This window comes from Musa acuminata, chromosome BXJ1-7, assembly GCF_036884655.1.
Source record: "Musa acuminata AAA Group cultivar baxijiao chromosome BXJ1-7, Cavendish_Baxijiao_AAA, whole genome shotgun sequence".
NCBI lineage: Eukaryota > Viridiplantae > Streptophyta > Magnoliopsida > Zingiberales > Musaceae > Musa > Musa acuminata.
In genome coordinates this window covers 41,253,848-41,281,413 of record NC_088333.1, presented here as the reverse complement: position 1 = coordinate 41,281,413, position 27,566 = coordinate 41,253,848, and the positions used below count along the sequence as shown (strand labels likewise).

The 27,566-nt window shown below is 38.7% G+C and overlaps 2 protein-coding genes across 4 annotated transcripts; both read right to left on the bottom strand.

Moving 5' to 3' along the window:
* Positions 1 to 4,640: 4,640 nt before the first annotated feature.
* On the bottom strand, positions 4,641 to 10,316 carry LOC135679462 (mitochondrial outer membrane protein porin 1-like). The gene is made up of 6 exons (XM_065193242.1): positions 10,126 to 10,316; positions 9,976 to 10,043; positions 6,951 to 7,061; positions 5,598 to 5,687; positions 5,289 to 5,497; positions 4,641 to 5,155 (listed from the first exon to the last, which is right to left on the bottom strand). Exons 1-6 carry the CDS (start codon positions 10,166 to 10,168, stop codon positions 4,849 to 4,851), a joined length of 828 nt encoding a protein of 275 aa, XP_065049314.1. The 5' UTR covers positions 10,169 to 10,316; the 3' UTR covers positions 4,641 to 4,848.
* A 1,107-nt stretch (positions 10,317 to 11,423) lies between these two features.
* LOC135679460 (hypersensitive-induced response protein 1-like) lies at positions 11,424 to 16,295 on the bottom strand. 3 transcript variants are annotated; one of them, XM_065193239.1, is made up of 7 exons: positions 15,715 to 15,796; positions 15,245 to 15,286; positions 14,178 to 14,374; positions 13,834 to 13,954; positions 12,394 to 12,485; positions 12,219 to 12,315; positions 11,424 to 12,049 (listed from the first exon to the last, which is right to left on the bottom strand). In XM_065193239.1, exons 1-7 carry the CDS (start codon positions 15,791 to 15,793, stop codon positions 11,691 to 11,693), a joined length of 987 nt encoding a protein of 328 aa, XP_065049311.1. In that variant the 5' UTR covers positions 15,794 to 15,796; the 3' UTR covers positions 11,424 to 11,690. The 3 variants fall into 3 exon arrangements, with proteins under 3 accessions (XP_065049311.1, XP_065049312.1, XP_065049313.1); XM_065193240.1 differs by lacking the exons at positions 15,245 to 15,286; positions 15,715 to 15,796 and adding an exon at positions 16,106 to 16,295; XM_065193241.1 differs by lacking the exons at positions 15,245 to 15,286; positions 15,715 to 15,796 and adding an exon at positions 16,004 to 16,118.
* Between the last annotated feature and the right edge of the window lie 11,271 nt (positions 16,296 to 27,566).

Here is a 27,566-nt window from a genome sequence, read left to right as displayed (position 1 = left end):
TTGATGCTTGAACATTTTATTAACTATCCTTTAGTATGTCATCCCCATATTTTTCAATCCGAACGACATGACTCTATAATAATATATGCATTGATTTGTGATGAAGAAGGTATGTTCTTGACCTCAAGATGCCATCCTTAATTAATTATATCCTAAAAATATATTCATGAAAGGAAGAAGCTCATAATCCAAGGTAGCATCAACCAACTGATCAATTTGAGAAAGAGGGTAGTTGTCCTTCGAACATGTTTTATTTAGATCAATGTAATCAAAACATATTCTTCAATTTTCATTAGATTTTTTTACTAATATAATGTTCGCAAGCCATTAGGGGTACTGCACTTTAGCAATAAACCTTGCCCCCTAACAACTTGTCCACCTTATCGTTAATTGCTTATTGGCATTTGAGAGCGAACTTATAAGGCTTTTGCTTCATAGGTCAAACCTTAAGGGAAATGTTTAGGTGGTGCTAAGTCACGTCGGGGTCTATTCTTGGCATATCGCTTAGTGACCATACAAACACTTTAGCATTTTTCTTGATAAAGTCAATGAGCTACACTTATTTCTCCTAGAGGTGCATCGTCCTGATCTTAATGACCCCGATTAGGATGAGCCTTGTCCAAAGTTTTCTTGACTAGTATTTCCATTGATTCTAGATATGTAAAGAGTTTAGTGAAATCTCGAGGGTCCATCGGTAGTGCCTCGGGCTGGGCCTTCTTCGGTAAGGAGACTGTCATTAGATAACATTAACGAGACTCCTTCATATCACCACTTAGATCCATAATATCAATTATTATTGAGAACTTCATCATCATGTGATAGGTCGACACCACAACCCTCAGCTTGATGAGTGTGGGTTGGCTTATGATCGCATTTTATGTTGAGGGGATGTCAACTATTATAAACTTGGTTATCACATTTTTTAGCAGGATTTATCACAAACGTGATATGCTGGCTCATGGTCTCGAGGGGAGAGATAAAGTTGCACATTAACCTCATCAACGAAAAAGTCATAGAAGTGATATCATTAGCTAAAAGCCTAAGTTTTTAAAAATTATCAAAGTAGAGAATATCAATGGAGCTACCTATGTCGATTGTAACCCTCTTTACTCAAGTGTTAATCATTCTTATAGATACCACTATGGCATCATCATAGTTTGAGTCGAGGTATTTCATCTCTTCGTACTTGAAAGTTATTTTTTAGTTATCTTCTGACCTCGTGTGCTTCTCAATGGTAGCTCGAGCATAGGCTTTGTAACCCAAGGTATTGTCTCCTCCTATGGTAAATCCCCCGATGATGATGTCAATCTATCTCTCTATCGTGTCCTAAGGTTGGGGTGAAGGATTTCGAGTTTTCAGATAAATCTCGTGAGGTTTCTTATGACAATGAGCTTCTCAATTTGCTCCTTCAAATCATGATAGTCTTTCGTGTCGTGGACATTGTCATGGTGAAAGCAACAATACTTGGATTTGTCTCTCCTTTCCAATAGTATCCTCATCGATTGAAGGTCCTTTAAGAATTCTTTTTTCCTTTATCTATACGAACTCCTTAGTTATCATCATATTAAGGGGGGTCAACTCAAGTCTCACAGGTCGGTCTTATTTTCTTTGCTGAGGTAACCTCAGGATTAGAACCAACGGTGATCGCTCTTGTTATAGTCTTTTGCATGTCTTCTCGTGCTTACTTAAGACTATCACCTCAATGACGATGAATTAGTTAGCCCTTTGGAGGACCTTAGGGATGGTTACTGGTGGCCTTTCCACTAATGACCATTAAAGTCGAGAGAACCTAAGCCCCATCATGAAGGCTTGAATTTTGTGTAATGGATGAGCTTCTTATATGCCTTAGACCTCACGAACCGAGCAACGAAGTCGAAGCGTGTCTCTTCCTCTCCTTACTTTAGTCATAGCAACATTGTCGCTAATGGCCTCAGGCATACATTCTCGAGGAAGCAGAGTTTGAACTTCTTTGTGAGCTAAGTGAAGGAGTTGACTAAGAGTGGCTTTAGATGAGTGTACCAGTCCTGCACTATGCCTCTCAGTGTTGTTGGGAACACATGGCATATCAGAGCGTCCGAGATGCCATAGGGAGACATTTGGGTGCAGAAGTCGGTAATGTGTTCAACTAGGTCAGTACCGTTGTCAAAAGTTTTCGATAATAGGAGGTGGAAGTTGGTTGATATTTGTTCCTCTTGGATGTTTTAGATGAACAAGGATCGACCCAAGGTGAAATTGGCTGAATTCTCCTAGTGGACTGTTGGAACTCCTATTACATTTCATCTAGGCATTGATCCATTTGCCTTAACTGGACCGTTAGAGAGTCATTCGTTGAATTCACAGATTATGTCTCAGATTAGGTGGAGCATAACGATGGCGCGACGATGCGCTAAACTCCACCACTAGGGAGCAGTGGGCTCCTTTGGCTAGCAGTCTTACAAACCTTAGGTGATCTTGAGATGCTAGTATTATGTCAATCGAGGGGGGGCGGATTCTGCTAGGTGCTAGTGCCAATGGTCATTGAGGTGTCAATGGTGGCAGCACTTATTAGGCTAGCTCAGGCAATAGTGAGGTGATAGCCTACAACATGCTTGTGAGAATCTGCACTTGATGGGTGAGATTTTGGAATAGCTCGATAGGGACAAGCAAGTGGCTCGAGTTCAACCCTAAATGTGAAGTTCTAAGGTCATTAATTAAGCGCTAGTGCCTCGCCGGCACCTGCATTGAGATGGATATATCCGCATATGGGAAGGAAGGCAGTTATCCCTCCTGAATAAAAATGTTGTGGGTTGAAAGCAAGGCCTCCTCGTTGGAGCATTCGTCGAGAGGATTGGGGGGTGAACGTTCATACGATATTTAGCCCTCCTTTTAGTACCAAAATGTTAAAGGGAAAATATTGTTGACATCTAAGTCAGTCCAATGGACTCGTGTGTATAGAATTGTCCAAAGTATCACTAATGGAGAAATGTCATGCTCTTAGGGTGCCACCACTTATACAAAGATTAAGGTCAGGAGAGGTTCCCCGACCTGACCCCTCTGACGCTCAAGTTAGTCATCCAAACTTCTCTAAATATGGATTTTTATAGTTCAAAAATAAAAGAGCTTCCCCCTATTCGGAATATATTTTTATACCTTAAATGATGAGAAGGAAGATTAGGATTGTCTTCCTTCTCGTAAAGGAAGAAAAGGAAGATTGTGATTGTCTTCTTTGTTATAATGAATGAGAAGGAAGCTTATTTTTCCTTGTATTGAATCTTCGTCCACATAGGCATACAGGTGCAGGATGACTTAGATCTCACGTGGCAACCACGTGTCGGTTGATGATAGATACCCTCTCATTTATGTGAGAGAAATGAGAACACTTGCAACTTGGACACAATCATGGCGCCTTGGACATGATCGTGGCGACTTCGACATGATTATATGGCGCTTGTATAATCATGTCCAAGTTGCTAGTGCTATCATTTCCCTTACAGGTTATTTCTGAGTAGTGTTTTTACCTCAAGCGCTTCTCGATGGTAGCTCGAGCATAGTCTTTGCAACATGAGGTGTTGTCTGAGGTAGGTCTCCCGATGATGATATTGATTTGTCTCTCTATTGGGCCCTGAGGTCGAGATGAAGGTTTCTGAGGTCTCTAGACGAATCTCTCAAGGTGCCCTCGATGAATAAGCTCCTTGATTTGCTCCTTCAAATCATAATAGTCTTCTATGTCATGGACATAGTTATGATGAAAGCAACAATACTTAGATCCATCTCTCCTTTCTAATAGTGTCTTCAACGATTAAGTGTCCTTTAAGAATCCTTTTTCATTTATATATAAGAAGATCTCGGTTCTCCTCATGTTAAGAGGGGCCAACTCAGGTCTTGAGCGAGGCAGCTCAAGTTGGTCTTGTTTTATTCGCCGAGGTGACCTCAAGTTTGAAACTAATGATGGTCGCTCTTGTCACCATCTTTTACTTGTCTCCTTACATTTACTTAAGACGATCGTCTCAGTGACTATGAATCGATTAGCTCTCTAGAGAACTAAGTCATTGACCTAACTATCATTTCTACGATATTAGAAAAATCATACTACGCTAATTTTTATAAAAAAAATAAATTAAACTTAATGACTTCCTTAATATCGTCGAGAAAAAAAATTATAGTTATCCTCCTAAAGAGATTTTCTAACACACGATCCATCTAATGCACATGTTACTCATTGCTGATCCTCATTTTTATAGTTTGAAAAAACAAATTTCTCTCTATTCGAAATATATTTTTATATTTTAAAAATTGAGAAAAAAAACTTGATTATCTTTCTTAATAAGTGATGTAGATCTCTCGACTGACAAGTAAACATATGATTAATTGAAAGAAACTAATCATGCAAGCAGGAATGTGCACGTACAAGATATCACAGGCTGAAAATCCACAAACCTCACTCGAGGATAGAAAATTAGCCCACCCTTAACTACAAAAGTCATGCTGGCTCTACAAAGTTTTAGACAACAGTCACCAAAAACAAGCAATGGCATAATTTTAAGGAAACGACAAAGCAGGTCATAATAATGCTTGTGACAAGGCATCAAGCGAAAACAGTTTGACGTTAGTCTCTGCTCTGAACCAGTTTACATCTGGGAAGAAAATTAAAAGTGAGCAGGTCGGGATCAGGCCCCAGTCGCCGAATAAGAATTATTGTTGCAGACTAGTATCAAAGCAAGTAGAGAGCCAAAGCCTCCATTTGAACTGCCAAAACAAGTACCAGCAAGAAAGACAATAACTCAAGTTAACGACACTGCCACACCTCCGGGCCACCATCCCACTCGAGTATGAAACGGAGGCACACAGCAAATAATACCCAAGATTCTTTCATGGCCTGAGCACCAAGGACAAGCCTATTTTTGAACTGTTTTCAATGGCCTTGGTGTCAACCTCTCCCGAGATGGTCAAAAATGATTTGGGTTTCCATTCATGCTGGATGAGTGCACTAGCCTTGCCATAATTGTTGAAGCGTGCCTTCGCTGTAGTCAGGGGGTCCAGTGCGTGCTGCGTACCAAAGGTGAGTGTGTTCTCATTGCTCGAGAAACTATGGTTCAGCTCTGCGCCAACTGCTGTACTTGACAAAGGGTTAACCAAGTGGTAATAGGAAGCACTCAAGCTATCTCCCTTGTTATTCCTGCATGCCAATAACATTCAAATTTTGTTAATATATAGACTAGGCCATGCTTAGAATCTGGCATTGTCATTAGAGACAATTGGCAAATTTTGCAGAGAATCTCTATTTGCTGAAACTTAGAAAAACTACTTACAGAGTAAGTGAAGCAATAAGATCTGTGTTAGTGATGCTCAAACCAGCATTGTACTTGATAAAATTACCAGTTGCAGTATCAAATGCTACATCAGCACCAACTGAGACGTTCTTAGATCCAACCACGCCAGAAAGGTTAACCACAGGATTGGCAGTCAATCCAATACTAGCATTAACCCCTGCATAGTCATGCAAGTACTGAAGCTCAACCTGCAAACATGGTAACATGTTAGTAAATAAAACAATTTAGCTAAAAAATATAACTATAATGACATATCTTCCCAGACAAAAACTGAATACTTTTACATACCTTGCCAGACCTCTGGTCTGGAATAACAAAACTGAAAATTGTCTTCAATCCTGGGGTGGCAAGTTCATCAACAGTAACTGTAGTTGTAACCTAGCAAATACCACAACAAATGTTTTTATCACCATCTGGAAGCAGAAAGAATTCATATGTACAAGGAATCAGTACATTGTCTCCTGGCAGATATGCACTAATTGCAATTGACTCGAAAATAGATTAGTACCATCCAGAACTACAAATGACTTTTCCAGGATAATAGCAAACCACGTGTTTGATTATCATTGAGTTGGTTGCATCATGTATTTTATTAAAATTATCTTATAAATAAAACTGCAGTTGTCAGTAAATCATGGAACCATGCAACATAACACTATTTATAATGATATGACAATAGACAAAGATGTTTTACATATTAGTGACTGAAGCACATGGAACTGTCCACTAAATCCATCCAAATATTCATATTAGCGCATGTATCGCTAAAATCTTAGACATTGTGCACTTAGGTCCTTCCATGAACTGGAAGTAATAATCTCAAAGAAAAGCAAAATAGCACTATTTATAGTGATATGACAATAGACAAAGATGTTTTACATATTAGTGACTGAAGCACATGGATCCACTAAATCCATCCAAATATTCATATTAGCATATGTATCGCTAAAATCTTAGTCATAGTGCACATAGGTCCTTCCATGAACTAGAAGTATTAATCTCAAAGAATAACAAAATAGTTTGTTTAAAGATTTAGCACTTTTTACCTCCTAAAAGCCATTATTAAAATGTAAAAAAAATTCTAATGATGCCCCATTTTAGTTCTCCTATATGAAGTTCTCAACTCTAGTCCCGCCTTGAATTTTAAGGCCCCTATGATTCTTTACATGCAGGAAAAGATCCAAACCCTCCTATTAGTATAACCAATCATCCCAACTTCATATCAATACATTTGAAACACAATTTTAAATTGTAATTTCAAGTTTTCAACAATCTGTTGTAGATTGTAAAGATTGATGCAATATTATTGAACTTCAGATCAACGGCTAGAGAACAAAAAAACCGTTGGATATTTGAAAGAAGAATCTACTATAAATGAGATACAAAATATAAGAATAATACAGTAAACAAAAATCTGCTCATTAAGAGTAATGGTCAATGTTATTTCCATAGGTGCCTTTAACATGTGCTTAATAAGCATAAGAAACTGAATGCACCATTGCAACATTTCCAACAATTGAACAAAACCTATTAACGAATTGATATTGAACTCAAAGATTTAAGGGACTATTACATGTATAAGCCTTAGGCTTCAAACACTAACTAAAAGCTAATTCACCAAGGAAAGGAAAGAAGGCCTACATTTGAATCTGAGTTTGTTTTCACATCAAAGGTGACATTCTTGTTCTTAATCTGGGACTGGATCTCACCAAAAATTAAGTCATTCTTCCTTGTACCTGTAGCCGTAATTGCCTGCAGCAGTATGAACATCAAACAATTAGAGAAACAAATTTCTAGAAATAATAGACTAATATATATATATATATATATATATATATATATATATCATAAACTGGGAGTAGTAGATATAGAAACCAATTAGAGAATCTTCAACTACCAAGACAAACTGTTAAAAGTATCAAGTATCATTGAGTTTTCTTTTCCAACCATACCATGGACAGTCAGCACACGCTCAAGCCTGTATCTCTCATGTAGCAACCAGATAAATCAGAGAAACATGGTGTCAACCTTTTGTTAAAATGTTTTAGGCCTGCACCTTTCTGTTTGATATATTAAATAGTTCGTTGTACATTTAAATGGAGCCAAAGGCTTCCTATGTATTGTCCATTATATTGTAGCACTAAAGAGGGCGTCATTGCTGATGGGGAACATTTTTCCTTATTATTTCATCACAAGTTAAACACCAATTGCTAAACTAAAAAATATTCAAATTTCTTTTACCTTATTACTGCAACAAAATCACAGATATATGGACAGAGTGATAGAATGAGGGAAAAATTTATATCTGCAAAACCCGTTCTAGTAAGCATAGAGTGCACTGCTTCAAAAACACCAATAAAATGACCACCAGCAAAACCCTCCATATCTAAAGTGATTGAACCAACAAAAATTCTCGCTGTGACATGCTTCCTAGATTAGTAACAACAAGACACCGTAAGATCCCAACTATTTGGGCTGGTTATATAGATCTCTCCTGACCATTGTTTCATCAAAAATTTATATTAGGATAGGAACCATCACATGTTGTTAACAATTTTACATTTATTTGGTTTGTTACATTTTTTTAAAGAACTCTGAAGAACAACTGCTTTAGTAATCTACATATCTAGTAAATCTTGAGTATGAACTAGTAAAACCAATCTAGAATGAACCAACATGAATCAAAGGTCAACTCAAGCTCGTTGTCCATCTGAACATATTGTAACTAATACATGCCAACAAAGATGATTATTTATTGTACCCTGCTTCATGAGATCATATAGAAAGCCAAATAAAAAATTGTTCATACTCCATGTCATGTGCCAAAAGAAAACGATGGTAATCATGAAACAACTTATCATAGATGTAGCAATACACAAGAAAGCATCAAATTTAGTAAAGTTGACAACAAACCCACAAACTAAACTACATTCGTTATATGAGCAGACAAATCATGGATAAGCAGAAGAATATCATGACTGCAAGGCCTAGTCTCTACAAAATTGAATTAAAAAAACCAAAGAGTAAAAAACGAAAATACTATATCCAGCCAGCAATAAAGAAAACATGGTAACATAATCACATACCCAAAGAAAGTCTGTCCAGGAGCAATAGGGTTTTATCATGCTACAGAACACTAGAAGTCTACCTAAGAGGCATATACCTCAAGAACAAGGTATATATTGGGTTAGTTACCTGAAAAATTAACTCAGTCATAAGGTTGCCACTAGATCATTTAGTCTCAATTCTCTTGTCCTCAAAAAGGGTCAGACATTGGATCATGAGACTAAACTGGAATAACTGTAGTTCATCCATCACTCCATCTTGTGAAGTGTCTTTCTATAATGCCAATAGAGATAGAACATCAGATGTTGGGTCACTCACCCTCGTGCTCTTCACCTCATACTTCTTCATTAATAGATTCAATATTATGTGTCCTTTCCGTCTGCTTCAGCAGCGACTTTCTAAATCAAACCATCATTTTCACAGGCCTCATTGGCATCCACAATACGAATTAAGCTGCTACATTGCCACTGAGGGTTCTTACATTTAAGTCTGTCAACTCTCATCAGCAGTCACAATACATGCTATTCTAAACAAAAAAAATGAACATGTGGCTTAAGCTGCTACATTGCCACTGAGGGTTCTTACACTAAAAAATATCTCTGCACTTTGAGATTTCAGTTCCAGCCATATAACAGACCAATTAAATTCCAAAATGTTCCAATACTTTTCTGACTCCACATCCAACTGCAGAAACTACATCCATATATGGCATTTGGTCGGAATAAGTCACTAACAATCAGGATAAAATAACAAACCATAAGGTCCCAACTATCCAGAAAAGAACAACGGTCATGCGAAAAAAGACTTATAATTCATCACTATAATTATATTCTGATCCAAATGTGATCATTCCAGTAACTTATGCCAAAAAACCTAGCCATCACTTCCACAAAAAGAAAAGTGGTCACAGTTCCACATAAGATAACTACAAGAACAGCCTGAGTCTTAACATGTATCTTTTCCCAGACGAGCTACGTTGAGGGCAATACAATTTCTGTTGATTGTTAAGCACCTTACTTTAGAGAAAGAGTCGAACGTACCACCCTAGAGTCTAATGCGATCAAAACAAGGATAAGAGCTCCAGTGCTCTGATGTAAGTACCTTAACCAAACATCACACAGCAGCAATGGATATACAGTTGCAGATACAGTTACTGATACTCCTGACCTCAAAAAGATCCTCTTAGGACTTGCACAGAGACTGAAAAAAATCCAAGTGCATTTTCCTGCGTCGTATTCTTAATTCTCGCAAGTAGAATCTCCCTTAAATGGAGTCCACTAGACAAACCAAAAAAATGGGTAAAAGGAAATAAGCCATCCACACTCTTTCGGTAAAAGATTGTAAGATTACAAAGGAAAAAAGAAAAAGAAAACGAAAACCAGAGAGCCCTCTACGTGAGTTCGAGATTGACTCACCACCACATAACTAAACAACAGACGAGCTGCAAATGGACCATCCACTGATCCGAGGATAAGAAATTTAGAAGATAATCAGAAGCGAACGACGTCAAATCCATTTTTCAACGACACAACCGCACTACTAGAATCGGACACAAAAAGGGAAAAAAAAAAGAGGAAAAGAAAAGAAGACAATCACTCACGACTCCATTTGAGGTACAGGTGGTGACGGTGAACTTGTGATCCGTCTGATAGTCCCTGTAAAGAAGATCTGGGAGAAAAATTCGAAGATTTCCATCAAAAAAAAAAAAGAAAAATGATGGGAGAGAAATAAAAAAGAAAAGGCGAACTACCTCGGGCCTTCTTGCCGATCTCGGAGTAGAGACCTGGACCCATCTTCCCTCGATCGATATCAAACGGCGGAAAGAAGATTACAGAAGAGAGAGAGAGAGAGAGAGAAGACGGCGCTTTCCCGAATGAATTAGAGACTCGAACGACAGATAAATGGTGGGAGGGATGCGCGGACGGAGGAGGGTGGGGGGGCACGCCCAATGGGTTGGAGCCCTAATCCGTTGTGGGAACAAAGAAAATGATCCAACGACTCACGAGAGGGATTGGGTCGGCCTAGAGCGACATCAGCCGTTGGGCGCCGAGTACCGTCATCCGAGCCGTCGGATCACGAGATGGAAGTTGAATTTTGTTTTTTATAAATAATATTTATTTGGCACGATTTCTCGCCGGAATTCAGGCGTCAGATGTCGGGTCAGAGGAGGCCACGTGACACGAGATGTCTGTCACCCTTGGCATGTTCACAGGGGTGACTTGGATTTTGCAAGTGAAATGTCAGGTGTCGAATGGAAACCAATCGAATGAGAATTCGTGGAAAATAATAATATTCCAGATGCGGTTCGCAATCATAATTTTGAATGGTAGGGCACGATGCTTCTATCACCCCCCCACCCCCCATGTAGCTGCTGGCTTGCAGACTATCAACATGGCTTGGCTGGCTGAGTTGAAGATGATTAGCTAGCTAGCTGCCTCCAGGTGCGGAACGATGTGCGTTTGGGTTACGACTCCAGTTCACGCCATCATCGGCTACCTGCCTTCCGGAATGTAGCTCTACTGTAATGGTTTTTAATTCCGAACCTACGTGTATACAGCCGAAACTTTGTTGAATTAACAACCTAATACATGTATAGACAGACAGCTAGCTGTAAAGGAAGGAAGAAGAAGAGAAACACCTCACAGTAGCATTGGCCTTTTCCATTTCTGTCCGATACCTCACTCGCATCGGAGTCGTGGCTTATTGTCGAATAGATCATACGATTTATTCAAGGAATAATGGAAGAAAAGGAAAAAATCTAAATGGTTGATTGAATTCAGGGTTTGTTTTTTACACCACTGAAGTCACGGATTTGGAGTGGCTCGATTAGTGATTGATAAGATGGAGGCTTTGATTCAGCTACTAAAAACATGATGCCTGAATCTCTTCGCGTCCAAATCACTACCTCCGAGATGACTTCAAATAATAAATGTTCCAAAAAAGCAGTTGAATAGAATGATTCCCAGGTCTGACAACCACCACCGGGACGTTCAACTCTGCCCAGCGATGTCGTCAGATCAGATCACCCTAACTAACGACATATCTGGCTTTAGTAATTACATCATTTTATTGAACACAGAAAGCAAGATGGTATCTACAGAACCAAATTCACAAGGCATTCATGCTAAGAGAATAACAGACCAACACACTCATATACCCTAACAATAAACTTATTGACACCACAGACAGAGATATTAACTGCTGCATTATTTATACATCCATGGCACACTTAAATCAAACACTACTTATAAGGTCAAAATACCCAAACATTACGGCAAAGTCTCCGGAACATGGACACGTGTCTCCTCCTCCTTCTTACTGAAGTGTATTTGCTTGAAGAAGGCCATCCCTGATCTGAGTAGCAATGTCTCTCACAGCTCCGGGCCCATGGGGGATGAACACAGAAGAGGACTTCGAGGAGGCTCCAATCTCCTTCATGGTATCAAAGTATTGCGTCACTAAGACCATGTCCATGACATCCTTGGCTGTTGTTCCTGGTACATTTACTGAGAAAGCAAGCACGCTATCTCTCAGGCCATCCACAATGGCCTGGCGTTGTCTTGCTATACCTAATCCAGCCAAGTACTTTGATTCAGCATCTCCTTCTGCTCGTTTGATCTGCAGTATCTTTTCAGCTTCAGCTTTCTCATTAGCTGCCACCCGCAGCCGAGCAGCTGGTGTAATGAATTAAAAATAAAAACATAAAGGACATTAGTTATAATAATAATAACAACAATAAATGTACAGTATAATAGATGCAAAGCACATATTTACTGGAGTAATTAGTCAGAGAATGCCACGAAAACTAGGGTTCATCAACACTCTAAACTATAAACCACTTGCCTGCATTGATCTCATTCATTGCCCTCTTGACATGTTCATCAGGTTCAATATCCACAATCAAGGTTTGAACAATCACATACCCATACATTGACATTGCCTATATGCAGAGAAATCATGTCAGTAAAGTATGAAAGAGTGAGATATACTCAATTACTCATTAACAAGCATGGACTGCCTTTTCAAGCTCATCTTCTACAGCTTTAGCAATATCATTCTTCTGTTCAAATGCATCATCCAAGTTCAGCTTTGGAACACTAGCCCTGATGACTGAAAATCAGCAAATACTTAAATTATTCACAGAATCAAATTTCAAGTTTCAGATATAATAACGATTCACTTTTTGGTCAATGGAATAACTTGAATTTGTATTCCTTGTCCAGCAAAAAAATTATGAACATGACCACTAAGGACTGGCATCAGCAGCCCGAAAAGCAAAGTCCAAAGGGTATTGAGAATGGGAAGGAAAAGTTCAAAAAGACTCAAGATACAAAGCTATGCTTATTGACATATGATGCAACAAGAGAGGACAGAAAATAAGATGTTCATACTGTTTCTGTGATATGGTTTTTATAACTCCATTTTGACTTTCATTACATGTATTTTCTTTGTTTTTGACACATCATTATAAATGGATGATAATGCGTGTTCTTACAAGCTAGATTGCTATTTGCGATTCTTACGCTTCTTAGAAACATTGATATTAAAACTCCTCTCGTCATAAGCCTTCCATCCAGAAACAGCCAATTTTATCAATGCAAGTGACCTGCCTCCACGATGTCAAGTGGTTGTGAAATGAACACATCTGATAAAAACCTTCACACATGTACCTTGTCTATAATCTAAAGTCATGAAAGTGACAAGTGTACATTCGTTAGACAGTAGATAGCATGAGAAAAGCACTATCCATGATTCTAGTGGAGTATTCATATCTGAACATTTTCATCAGCCACAGACTGAAGAAATTGCAAATGCTCCACTAGCTTCCTAGTGTCCCAAGTGCTAAAATACCTACTTAATAATTGATCTTATACCATAACATCCCATTTATACAAAAAAATTGTAGGTGTTTGACTTAGCAATTTGGTAGATATTTTGAATTGAAAGGTTGAGTCCAAAACTCACTAGCATCAACTGATAAGCTTGGGTGTACTGAAATTTGTCATAAAATAAGCTACCATGCTAATTTTCCTAGGGAAGTAACGAAGTATAAATATTGATGGGGCCGTAAAGTTATCACATGGTAATAACTGATGAGAGCTAAGAAAGAAAATCTTCTCCATGTATTCCATATCATTTCATACATAAAACAATTAATAGTGCAAAATCATATATATTCAAGCCCCTTGGATATACAGCAGGAGTACTAGAAGATCGAATCAATTGAGTCTCCAAGCCCTAGCATATATAGATAGCATCAGTACTAACATCATTGCCACAGATTATCGTATGTTACAATCAGAACAAATTATCTCGATAAATGAAAGACTAGCTCAAGCAATCAGGACACTTCATGATCAATTCTTATACAATTAGTAATATGGGATCAGAAATTATTTGAAAGAATATGAGTTGGTGTATTGAATAATAGCTCAATCGTCAAACTATGTAAACTTACCATCGAAAACATAGGATTGAATTTGTTCTCTTGTGTTGCTAAGCCTGTAGAAAGCATCGGATGCCTTCTCAGCGAGAGCACGGTATTGAACAGACGCAACAACGGTGACAAACACGTTATCCTGAAGCACCACAACAATCATAATGGATATAGTAGCTACAACAGAAACATTTATATCCAGCATTAATTAAAGATCATAATAGGAGATAGAAAGAAGTAAGAAAAATGATACATATGAGTACTTTAAAAGTAATGTGTATGTAGAATAGCTCAAATTAACTGAAAATTATTCCTATTAAATGACAAATACAGATAAGCAAAGAATGAAGTTCAGGGCCACAAACCTTTGTCTTTGTTTCACAACGGACATCAAGTTGCTGCACACGCAGTGAAAGATACCCAGCAATTTGCCTCCCTATACACCAGGGCAAGAAATGACACCCAGGATCAAGAATCTCATCAAACTTTCCAAAAGTTTCTCTAACGGCAACAGTTGACTGGTCCACTTGTACACAACCCAGAGCTTGCCCCATTTCTTTCTCTGTATAAGAAAATTGTATGAAACAGGATTAACCTATATTAACCAGTAATTAGCTATCTTAATGCTAATAAAGTCAAAACAAGCATGTTGTCCTTCCTGTGCAAAGCAACGCAAGTAACTTCACAGTGGATTTACTCAGTCAAGTTAACAAGCAGAAAGTCAAAAAATTGTTCAGATGATCTTAACTCTTGTTCTACAAGGAATTCTGTACTTTTAACAATCCAGAAACTCATCCAATCTAACTTACATAAATAATGTTACTGTGTCAGAAACATTCACAGGGTCAATGTCACATTATGCCTGGCTGTGATTCATAAACTAAGTGAAAAAAATTCAAATCGAGTAACTTAAGACATGGCCACTTGGAAGCCTGCATGGATCCCCTATCCAACAATCGCATATTGTTGTTTGAAAAGAATGATGTTGTTTAAAATATCTTCAAGCTTTGACACAAGATCAGAGCATTGAATCTGCAAATTACAACAACAGCAAAAGGGAGGGGGAAACTGAAAAAATTATGCAGCAACATTAAGTCAGGTCACATCGAATTCTAGGTATTTACTGTGGCTAACAGCACAGAAACAAAAACAAAATTCTGAACATCATAAACATAAAACATAGCACCAACTATTTTTATACGATCACTGGATAACAAATGAGAAGAATATAGGTGCTTCTAAAAGATATTTAATTCAAATCTGCAAGAACAGCCCTTGAGAACAAGTAAAATCCAAAATCCTGATTCCCAGAAAGACTCTCTAAGAAGTAGGCGGTACCATAGCAGGCACCATATCAGGTTATTGATCCTAAGTTGCAGATATGATATAAACAAGTGGCGTCATCGAAAATATCAGGATATTAGGAAATCACCTTTGCCACGAAAAGTTGTGTCAGAAAACAGAACGCCAGAGGCTGCAAATCACAATATCAAGACGAAATTTGGACGAATAAAGAAACGAAGAAGGATGAACATTTAAAGAACCAACGGCCCATGGTAAAGTCAACGTTGCAAGTCATCAACCTCATCCAAGTGGGAGATCCAGAGATCCACTAGGTGGTGTCAGCCAATAAATTCCTAGCCATACATAAACATGTTGTATGTATGTATGTATGTATGTATACAAAAAACCTATATTACAACCAGGGGGCAAGTGATACAAGTCGCAGCGAAAATGTTCAATTCCCATTCCCACAAGAAAAAAAAAAATCCAGGCGCGACCAATGGTTGCTGGCACTTTAAACAATTAGGGCGAACAGAAAAGAAAGGGATAAATGGTGAGCAAGAGAAGTTTGGTGAACAAAGTTGCGGTAATATTCCGAAATAATCATGAACCACGAACCTAGGCAACAGATTGAGGAAAGATTAAAGGAAGGAGGAAGAAGAATAGTCAAGCACCCAAGATGCATATTCCGCTTCATACAAAAGCAAAAGAAGAGTTATAGCCCCATGTCAAACCCTACCTCTCACCAAAATTACTAAATTATAAATTCAATTGATGATTGAACCCAGAGATGCGATTCCAAAAATCCTCCGTAAGCACTAGAAATGACAAGTCATTCTTTCCGATCAAACAGAAAGCCATACAAAATCAAATTTACTGAAGACACGAGATCCGAGCGATGGCAAACCTAAGGAACACGGCAATCGGGACTCGGATGCGTATTATTTCAAGACGAAGTAGAAGAAAGAGGGGAGAGAGAGAGGTCGTATGAGGAGATGGCTCCAATTACCTCGCCTTGTAAAGCGAATTGGCAGAGAAGATGGATCGCGCCGCCCAACGGCAGAGGAAGGGGGGTTTATAGGGGCGGAAAACCAAAGGGGGAGGGAAGGGCTCCTTGGATGTTCCGAAGACGGCCAACGAATGATACCGCGGCGATTTAGATGAGCAGGTGCAACTAAACGGCGTCGTATGCGGATTGATGGATTTTAGGGTCGCAATGGAATGTAAATTTGAAGGGCGATTTTTCTATAAAATGTTCATATCTTGAATGTGTTTCAAAAGTATCTTCTCTTTTATTTTATTTTTTTTTTCTAATAACATTTTTTAATTTTAAAAATATTTAAAATACCTCTCAAAAAAAAATTGTCAAATTTTTTTTTATCTATTTTTAACTATTATAACATTTTAATGATTTTTATCCCTTCGGACGGGTATAAGCCTAAAGTTTATCCTTCTTATACCAAGTCAAATCTTTCGCACCGAATACAAGTATTGATCCCTAGTAAAATGCTAATGCCTCGAATCATATTCCAACAAGAATATATATACATAGAAAGAAATAAAATTCTATGACGAATTCTCAAAAAAAAAAAAAAAACAGTTTACATCTTTGGTTTTCGCTAATAGAGTGATCTTTTCAAACCAATTCGGTTCATATTAGCTTGAACCAAAGAAAAAATTGGTTTAACATGAATCGACTTGATACGCACATCGATAATATCTATGGGTATATACCTTCGATATTGATACTTTTTTTACGCTCATATTTACTCGCCGTACACCTTTCAAGCTCCTTACGTTTGAAGGTTTTAAGGTTTCTATCACTATCGTCGAGTCTCTTGTACTATTGTCAAATTCTTATGGTACTATCGAGTTCCAATGCATCTCACCATCGACTTCTAGCACTATCGTCATCGACTTCTAATAAGAAGTTATTCAATAATGATTTATACCATAGTTATAAAAAATTTACTGCATAAGTTGAAAACTTGAAACCAAAATACTCCATCAGTTGCAATTTTCATGTATATAATTTACGTTTTTCATGTATCTAAAATAATCCTTAAAAAAATCCATAATTAACAAGAAATTTTGTTCAAATTAGGTTATCAGATACCAAGAGTTCATTTTTTTAGACCTAATTTTTATCATACCTTTGGGAAATTTTTAGTTGGTCAACTGTAAAAAAAAACATTACATAAAAAATCATGTTTTTGGTGAAAATAAGAAAAAGATAGAGAAAATAGAAAAACACTTAACTATTCATATTCTAAAAAAAAACTCTAAATTAGAGATCCATATGGTAAAAATTAAAAGTTTTTCTGAAAATTTTATAGTATTTAGATCATTCTTTGAGATTATTGATACTTGAATTTTGGGGTCCAACCAAAATCATGGTATCGTATATCATGATTTAATTTTTTTTATCAACTTTTTACCATAGCCTAAGGACATATTTAAAAGCTCAAATATCAAAAAAATTGCATAAAGTAATCATGGTTTGGTAGAAATAAAAAAATTAAAAAATCTAAATTAGAAAATATGTTATAGAGGTCCATATAGTCAAAACTAAAAGCTATCTTAAAATTTTCATAGTATTTGGATCATTCCTTAAGGCTAATACTCTAATTTTGGGTCTAACCAAAATCAGAATTCAATCTTTTTGACAAACTTTTTATCATAGCTTAGGGCCATATTTAAAAATACAATTATAAAAAAATATTACATACATATATCATAGTGGAAATTTTAAAAAAATGGAGAAAATAACCATTTAGATTTTTAAAAAACCTAAAAAAATCAAAAATCTGTAAATTATAAAAAATATGTTATAAGGTCCATATGATCGAAATTGAAAGCTTTCCTAAAAATTTTATAGCATTTGGACCATTCTTTGAAATTGATATTTTGATTTTTGGGATTTAAATAGAATGAGGATTTGACTTTCTTTATCAGCCTTTTTATCATATCTTAGGGACATATTTAAAAACTCAAATGTTCAAAAACATTACATAAAAGCATCATATTTTGATGAAAATAAAAAAAATTAAGAAAAAAGAAAAACATCATACTACTCATATTTTGAAAATTCTAAAAAGTATAAAAAAATCTCTAAATTAGAAAATATGTTATAGCTCATAGACATTTGCTCATTTGGACCAAAGTCAAGGTATCATATGTTGAATCTCGGATTTTGATGATGAAGTCAATTGTCATTTGTTATCTAATCTATGTGTTGAGATAAGTGTGCAGGATTAACTACGATGAGAGTAAGACAAGCAGCAGGAGTTGCGCCGGAGTCAAGATCATGATCACGTTGGGAGTTCGAGAGTTCGACGGAAGTTCGGACGGTCATCGGAGGTTCAGAGAGAACAGATCCGAGAAGTCCAGAAGCTTGCCAAGCGAAGCTCGTCGGAACTCGCCAAGTGGATCGTCGCAAAGTCCAGGAGTATGCCAGATGTCCGCAGAAGGATCACCGAGGGTTATCGGTTGATCGACGGAAGTTGGCAGGAAACTCGCCGGAAGAAGCGATTGACGCATCGGAGCAAAGCTGCAGAAGTTGTCTTAGAGTTAATCGTAGTTAGCATGATGATTAAGCATGAAAATGGGAGGTGATCCCATTAGCTTAATCCTGGGGCAATTGGGCCCCTGAAAAGATTCAAAGTGGGCCGAATGGAGTGAACCATTCGGACCCTGATTGCACCAGGAGGTGCAACCGCCCCAGCCAGGAGGTGCAACCGCCTGGGCTGTGGGGTTGGGAGGTGCAACCGCCCCAGCCAGGAGGTGCAACCGCCTGGGCTGTGGGGTTGGGAGGTGCAACCGCCCCAGCCAGGAGGTGCAACCGCCAGGGCTGCAAGGCTGGGAGGTGCAACCGCCCCAGCCAAGAGGTTGCACCGCCAGAGCTCAAGTTCCGAGCTCTGCCAGGCGATGCAACCACCGAGCTCAGTCTTCGAGCTCTGGCAGAGAGGTGCATCAGCCTGAGCTCAGTCTCGAGCTCTGCCAGGTGATGCATTCACCAAGCTCAGTCTTCGAGCTCTGGCAGAGAGGTGGATCAGCCTGAGCTCAGCTTGGAGCTCTGCCAGGTGATGCAACCACCGAGCTCAGTTTCGAGCTCTGCCAGGTGATGCAATCACCAAGCTCAGTCTTCGAGCTCTGCCAGGTGATGCAACCATCGAGCTCAGTCTTCGAGCTCTGGCAGAGAGAAGCAATCGGCAGAGCTCAGTCTTCGAGCTCTGCCAGGCGGTGCCACCTCTCCAGTCGAGAGGTGCAACCGCCTGATCCCAGAATTCTGGGATTTGATCGATTTGATCGTTTTGAGCTCGAATTTTGAATTGGGTTGGGGCCTATAAATACCCCACCCATTCAGCACTGAAAAGATACAGACATATACCGAAATCGTGATCTTTTCTGTGATTCTAAAGAGCTCAAAAGTGTTGTAAAGCCTTTAAGTCTCCTCCTTCTGTTCTTCAAGTTTTCAATTGTAAAGTGAGGAGAGAAAGGTCTGTAAAGGTTGTCTCCTAAGCCTGTCAAAAGGAGAGAAATTGTAAGAGGGAAGTTTGGCCTTCGCCCATTGAAGGAAGGCACCTAGTTGACGTCGGCAACCTCATCGGTGGAGGAAGCCAAAAGTGGAGTAGGTCAAGGCTGACCGAACCACTCTAAATCTCTGGTTTGCGTTTATTTTCGAGCACTTTATCATTACTGCAAACCTCCCTCATCACTACTGCTCTCTGCGCTTTCACGAACAAGTTCTAAGTGCTGTTCTTCCAAATCTGCATTCAGACGTAAACTCGTATTTTCATACATTACAGTTTACGTTTACGTTTGATTCTGCAGAACTGTTTTCCGTGCTTTTACGAACGAGCTTCCTTGCAGTTTACGCTTACATTTTAATCATATTAATAACTGCAATCTGTCCTCTACGATTTTACGAACGAGTTTCAACATTTAGACGTAAAACTGCATTCAGACGTAAATCGGCTTTCTTCGCTCAATCATCAGATTTCAGTTCACGTTTACGTCTTGGTTTCAGCTGCATACTGCCTTCTGCGAGTATACAAACGAGTTTCAAAGTTTAGACGTAAATCTGCGTCTAACTGCGTTTAGACGTAAATCTGCGTTTAGACGTAAAACTGCGTTTAGACGTAAATCTGCGTTTAGACGTAAAACTACGTTTAGACGTAAAACTGCGTTTAGACGTAAATCTGCGTTTAGACGTAAATCTGCATTTAGACGTAAATCTGAGTTTAGACGCAAAACTGCGCTTAGACGCAAAACTGCGCTTAGACGCAATCTGCGCTTAGACGCAAACTGAGAATTTGCCTTTGCATCATAATAGTTTTTGAACAAACGCAGCTTTTGGTTTTTAATCGTTGTAAGATTTCCGCTGCACTAATTCACCCCCCCCCCCTCTTAGTGCTCTCGATCCTAACAATTGGTATCAGAGCGAGGTTAACTCTCTAAAGGATTAAAACCCAAGAGAGATGGCATACGCCGGAAACCAAGAGGGGCATTCAATTACACGTCCACCCATGTTCAGTGGAATGGACTACACTTACTGGAAGACCCGAATGAGGATCTTTCTTATTTCTATGGATTTTGAACTGTGGAACCTTGTTGAAAATGGATTTTCAAAATCTTCTCTTCCAATGATCGATTGGAACGATTTGGAGAAGAAGGCTTTCGCTCTTAATGCAAAGGCTATGAATGCCTTATTTTGCGCACTTGATAAAAACGAGTTTAATCGTGTTTCAACTTGCGAAACTGCTTTTGATATTTGGCACACACTTGAAGTGACCCACGAGGGCACAAGTAGAGTGAAAGAGTCAAAAATCAATCTGTTGTTGCTGCATTCTTTTGAACTTTTCCGAATGAAACCGAGTGAAACCATTGGCGACATGTTTACCCGTTTCACGGATGTCGTCAACGGTCTAAAAGGACTCGGAAAGAGCTTTTCGGATTTTGAGCTTGTTAATAAGATACTAAGATCCCTTCCTAAGAGTTGGGATCCTAAAGTCACCGCCATTCAAGAGGCAAAAGATCTGCGAAATTTCCCTCTTGAAGAACTAGTCGGGTCATTAATGACCTACGAAATGACCTGCAAAGCTCATGAAGAGCAAGAAGACATCCTTCCAAAGAACAGGAAGGATATGGCACTTAAAACTTCTGAATGCCACTTGAGAGAAAACTCAAGTGATGAGGATTGTGACGATGACTTGGCACTTTTGACAAGAAAGTTTAAGAAATTCTTCAAAAGAAACAAGTTTAAAAACGATGTGAAAAATAAACTTGAATCAAAGAAGGACCAAGTGATCTGCTACGAATGTAAAAAACCGGGACACTACAAAAGTGATTGTCCCCAAGTCAAGAAAAGAACAACAAAGAAGAAGGCGCTCCAAGCAACATGGGATGATTCGAGCGCATCTGAGGAAGAGGAGTCCAACACCGAGCAAGTTGCTCATTACGCCTTTATGGCCATCGAAGAGGAGGTAACGGATTTATTAGATGCTGATTTATCTTTCGATGAATTACTAAATGCCTTCCATGATTTATTTGATGAATGCAAAGTTATAAATAAGAAATACAAGTTGCTAAAAAAGCTACATGATAATCTTACTTGTGAGTTTGATAAGTTAAAAGTCGAACATCATGATAGTTTAAATTCATGTATCAAATGTCATGATTTAGAAACTATACAAAAAGAAAACTTGCTACTTAAGGACACCTTGAAGAAATTCGAGGTTGGTAGCAAGTCATTAAACATGATCCTTACAAACAAGGGTCATGCTCCCAAAAGAAGTGGGATTGGATTTGTGAGGAGTCCTCACCGAAATCCAACTACCTTTGTAAAAGGCCCCATCTTACACGTTCAACACCAAACCAAGTGCAACTTTTGTTGCAAATCTGGACACAAGACACATTGTTGTCTATTCAAGAAAATAAGTCCAAACAAATTAATTTGGGTTCCTAAAGGAACCATGATAAACTCTATGCAACATGATAGAAAATGTAGATCTATTTATGAGGCACCCAAAAGCAAATGGGTACCTAAACGTCATCCTTTCTTGTAGAAAACTAAACAATCGCAAGCTAGGAGCAAGAAATAGTACCTTGATAGTGGATGCTCAAGGCATATGACCGGAGATCCATCTCAATTCTCTAAGCTCTCTAGCATAGACGAAGGATATGTCACCTTCGGAGACAACAACAAGGGTAAAATCATTGGCAAAGGAACCATAGGTAACAAATCCAACCTCTCTATTGAAGATGTTTTACTAGTTGATGGTTTAAAACATAACCTCTTGAGCATTAGTCAATTATGTGATAAAGGATATATTATAAGATTTGAATCTAATGCCTGCATCATTGAAAAACCACAAAAAAATGTATCTATGATTGCATTAAAACAAAACAACGTATACACTATTGACATCAATGACTTATGTGATGAAATGTGCTTTGCCGTTATGAATGAGGATGCTTGGCTATGGCATAGAAGATTAGGTCATGCTAGCATGAAACTAATCAATCAAGTATCATCTAGAGAACTTGTAAGAGGAATTCCTCATATCAAGTTCATCAAAGATAATGTATGTGATGCTTGCCAATTAGGTAAGCAAATTAGGGGTAGCTTCAAAGCTAAGAATCAAATAAGCACTTCTAGGCCCTTACAATTGATCCATATGGACTTGTTCGGACCAATCTCTACATCGAGTCTAGGAGGTAGCAAATACGCCTTTGTCATTATTGATGACTACAGCAGATATACATGGACCTACTTCTTAAAACAAAAAAATGAATGCTTTAGACATTTTACCAAGTTTTGTAAACTTGTTCAAAATGAGAAGGAATCTATGATTTCGTCAATTAGAAGTGATCACGGTGGAGAATTTCAAAACCATGACTTCCAAGAATTTTGTGAACTCAACGGATACAACCATAACTTCTCTACTCCAAGAAATCCTCAACAAAATGGGGTAGTAGAAAGAAAAAATCGAAATTTGCAAGAAATGGCAAGAACCATGTTGAATGAACATAGCCTACCCAAATATTTTTGGGCCGAAGCTGTAAACACTGCATGTTATATTTTAAACAGAGTCCTAGTAAGACCCTTACTCACCAAAACTCCTTATGAGTTATGGAATAACAAAAAACCCAATGTCTCATATTTTAAAGTCTTTGGGTGTAAGTGTTTTATCTTGAATGAAAAGGATAACTTAGGAAAATTCGATGCTAAATCTGATGAAGGAATCTTTCTTGGTTATTCTTCGGTTTCTAAAGCTTTTCGCATCTTCAATAAAAGAACCTTAATTATTGAAGAATCCATCCATGTTGTTTTGAATGAGATTTCAGAAATTAAGAAAAATGATCTTGATGATGATATTAATTTTGATTCCTTGAATTTAAACGAAACCCCGTCTCCAACTAGCAACTTGGTTGCATCCACTTCCAAAACATCCTTACCCAAGGATTGGAAGTATATAGATGCTCATCCTAAGGAGCTAATCCTAGGAGACACATCAAAGGGGGTTCAAACACGATCTTCTTTTAAAAACTTTTGTGCCAACGCCGCTTTTCTCTCCCAAATTGAACCCAAATGTGTTGATGAAGCCATGAAAGATGATTCATGGATTATCGCAATGCAAGATGAATTAAATCAATTTGAGAGAAATGAGGTGTGGACGCTTGTTCCTAGGCCAAATGACCATTTAGTAATTGGTACTAAATGGGTCTTTAGAAACAAGCAAGATGAAAATGGTATCGTGGTTAGAAACAAGGCTAGATTAGTGGCCAAAGGTTTCAACCAAGAAGAAGGTATCGATTACGAAGAAACCTTCGCACCTGTGGCTCGATTGGAAGCCATAAGGATGCTCCTTGCCTACGCTAGTTGCAATAATTTTAAGTTATTTCAAATGGATGTTAAAAGCGCTTTTCTAAATGGTTTCATTTCCGAAGAAGTTTATGTTGAACAACCTCCTGGATTTGAAAATAATGGCTACCCTAATCATGTGTTTAGATTAACTAAAGCTCTCTATGGTTTAAAACAAGCCCCAAGGGCTTGGTATGAGAGACTTAGTTCTTTTCTCATTAAAAATGATTTCATAAAAGGCAAGGTTGATACTACATTGTTTATCAAGAATTTTGAAAATGATTTTCTCATTGTTCAGATTTATGTTGATGACATTATCTTTGGTTCTACAAATGAATCTCTTTGTGAATCCTTTGCGAAAACTATGAGTCATGAATTCGAAATGAGTCTAATGGGAGAGTTAACATTCTTCTTAGGCCTACAAATCAAACAACTAAGCAATGGCATCTTTATTAGTCAGACCAAATATGCTGTGAGTTTACTAAAGAAGTTCAAAATGAATAATTCAAAAGCCATTGACACCCCTATGAGCACCTCCACTAAGTTAGAAATTGATGAGAATGGAGAAAGCTTCGATCAAAAAACCTATAGGGGTATGATAGGAAGTTTACTTTACCTCACTGCCACCAGACCAGACATCATGTTCAGTGTAGGACTTTGTGCTAGATTTCAATCAGACCCTAAGATATCTCATCTCAAAGCAGTCAAAAGAATACTTAGATATCTTAATGGAACTACCAATCTAGGATTATGGTACCCAAAATCAGAAAATTTTGAATTAACAGCCTATGCTGATGCGGACTTCGCTGGCTGTAAACTAGACAGAAAAAGCACATCAGGATCATGTCAATTTTTAGGACATGCCCTTGTATCCTGGTCATCTAAGAAACAAAACTCGGTTGCCCTATCAACAACCGAAGCTGAATACATTGCAGCAAGTGCATGCTGTGCACAAGTTGTATGGATGAAAAACACTTTAGAAGATTACAAAGTGAATCTTAAAGATATTCCCATTAAATGTGATAACACGAGTGCAATATGCTTAACTAAAAATCCTATACAACACTCAAGAACAAAACACATTGATATTAGACATCACTTTATACGAGATCATGTCACTAATCATGATGTAACCATAGAGTTTATTGATACCAAACATCAACTAGCTGATATCTTCACAAAACCCCTATGTGAAGAACAATTTGATTACATAAGAAGAGAATTAGGAATGTTGATGTGTCCGAATACTTAAATTTATTTTTCAAATGTTATTACTATTACATGCCTTGACAACGCTTGATCAAATAACATGTTGCAAATTATGTGACAAATATTTTTAACCAAATGCATGTAAGAAGTTCATTTTTCGGGTTGTATGCTAAAAATGGGATATTCCCGTACACTCTTATGAAAACTCTTTGGAAAATGACTTTCCTTCGTCAAGCAAAAAACAATAAAGAGATATATGTGTCATGACTTCCTTTATATGCTTGATAATGCTATCATGCTTTTTGTTGATGACAAAGGGGGAGAAAAATATGAATTGATAAACACTATGTCATAGCTGAACTGCCATAATCATATCTATGTCATAGTTGCAAATACTTGAGTGATGCTATAAACAATGTTATGCCATCCTTGCATCACCAAGAGATATGTGAACATGTACTATAGTTTGCATCATATCTTGATTTGATATTGTGAAGAAAATGCAAACTTACTAGAAAATCTCAAATGTGAGCATCATGTAAAAAGTCCTTCGTAGCTTTATATGATTACATGATGAATGGTTACAAACACTATCATACAAACTTGATGATGTATGTCATGCCTTGACATAATTCTTGAAGAGATACATCATGATAGGCATCATGATGGGAGCATTGATAAGTTTAACTGATCTAACTTATCAATACGTCACTTGAATTCTTAGGTCTTGAATTCAAGGTTGACTTATCTCAACTATGGCATATAGATAGGGGGAGTTAAGGACAACTCCTTTATCAATTGATTGTCATCATCAAAAAGGGGGAGATTGTTGAATCTCGGATTTTGATGATGAAGTCAATTGTCATTTGTTATCTAATCTATGTGTTGAGATAAGTGTGCAGGATTAACTACGATGAGAGTAAGACAAGCAGCAGGAGTTGCGTCGGAGTCAAGATCATGATCACGTTGGGAGTTCGAGAGTTCGACGGAAGTTCGGACGGTCGTCGGAGGTTCAGAGAGAACAGATCCGAGAAGTCCAGAAGCTTGCCAAGCGAAGCTCGTCGGAACTCGCCAAGTGGATCGTCGCAAAGTCCAGGAGTATGCCGGATGTCCGCAGAAGGATCACCGAGGGTTATCGGTTGATCGACGGAAGTTGGCAGGAAACTCGCCGGAAGAAGCGATTGACGCATCGGAGCAAAGCTGCAGAAGTTGTCTTAGAGTTAATCGTAGTTAGCATGATGATTAAGCATGAAAATGGGAGGTGATCCCATTAGCTTAATCCTGGGGCAATTGGGCCCCTGAAAAGATTCAAAGTGGGCCGAATGGAGTGAACCATTCGGACCCTGATTGCACCAGGAGGTGCAACCGCCCCAGCCAGGAGGTGCAACCGCCTGGGCTGTGGGGTTGGGAGGTGCAACCGCCCCAGCCAGGAGGTGCAACCGCCTGGGCTGTGGGGTTGGGAGGTGCAACCGCCCCAGCCAGGAGGTGCAACCGCTAGGGCTGCAAGGCTGGGAGGTGCAACCGCCCCAGCCAAGAGGTTGCACCGCCAGAGCTCAAGTTCCGAGCTCTGCCAGGCGATGCAACCACCGAGCTCAGTCTTCGAGCTCTGGCAGAGAGGTGCATCAGCCTGAGCTCAGTCTCGAGCTCTGCCAGGTGATGCATTCACCAAGCTCAGTCTTCGAGCTCTGGCAGAGAGGTGGATCAGCCTGAGCTCAGCTTGGAGCTCTGCCAGGTGATGCAACCACCGAGCTCAGTTTCGAGCTCTGCCAGGTGATGCAATCACCAAGCTCAGTCTTCGAGCTCTGCCAGGTGATGCAACCATCGAGCTCAGTCTTCGAGCTCTGGCAGAGAGAAGCAATCGGCAGAGCTCAGTCTTCGAGCTCTGCCAGGCGGTGCCACCTCTCCAGTCGAGAGGTGCAACCGCCTGATCCCAGAATTCTGGGATTTGATCGATTTGATCGTTTTGAGCTCGAATTTTGAATTGGGTTGGGGCCTATAAATACCCCACCCATTCAGCACTGAAAAGATACAGACATATACCGAAATCGTGATCTTTTCTGTGATTCTAAAGAGCTCAAAAGTGTTGTAAAGCCTTTAAGTCTCCTCCTTCTGTTCTTCAAGTTTTCAATTGTAAAGTGAGGAGAGAAAGGTCTGTAAAGGTTGTCTCCTAAGCCTGTCAAAAGGAGAGAAATTGTAAGAGGGAAGTTTGGCCTTCGCCCATTGAAGGAAGGCACCTAGTTGACGTCGGCAACCTCATCGGTGGAGGAAGCCAAAAGTGGAGTAGGTCAAGGCTGACCGAACCACTCTAAATCTCTGGTTTGCGTTTATTTTCGAGCACTTTATCATTACTGCAAACCTCCCTCATCACTACTGCTCTCTGCGCTTTCACGAACAA

Coding starts and splice junctions, on each gene's coding strand:
- LOC135679462 (XM_065193242.1), bottom strand. CDS start 10,168: ATGGGTCCAGGTCTCTACTCCGAGATCGGCAAGAAGGCCCGAG. Junction 10,044..10,125: donor GATCGGCAAGAAGGCCCGAG/GTAGTTCGCCTT, acceptor TTTTTCTCCCAG/ATCTTCTTTACAGGGACTAT. Junction 5,156..5,288: donor CTTATTGCTTCACTTACTCT/GTAAGTAGTTTT, acceptor ATTGGCATGCAG/GAATAACAAGGGAGATAGCT.
- LOC135679460 (XM_065193239.1), bottom strand. CDS start 15,793: ATGAAGCGGAATATGCATCTTGGGTGCTTGACTATTCTTCTTCCTCCT. Junction 14,375..15,244: donor CACAACTTTTCGTGGCAAAG/GTGATTTCCTAA, acceptor TTTCTTATACAG/AGAAAGAAATGGGGCAAGCT. Junction 12,316..12,393: donor TAGAAGATGAGCTTGAAAAG/GCAGTCCATGCT, acceptor CTCTGCATATAG/GCAATGTCAATGTATGGGTA.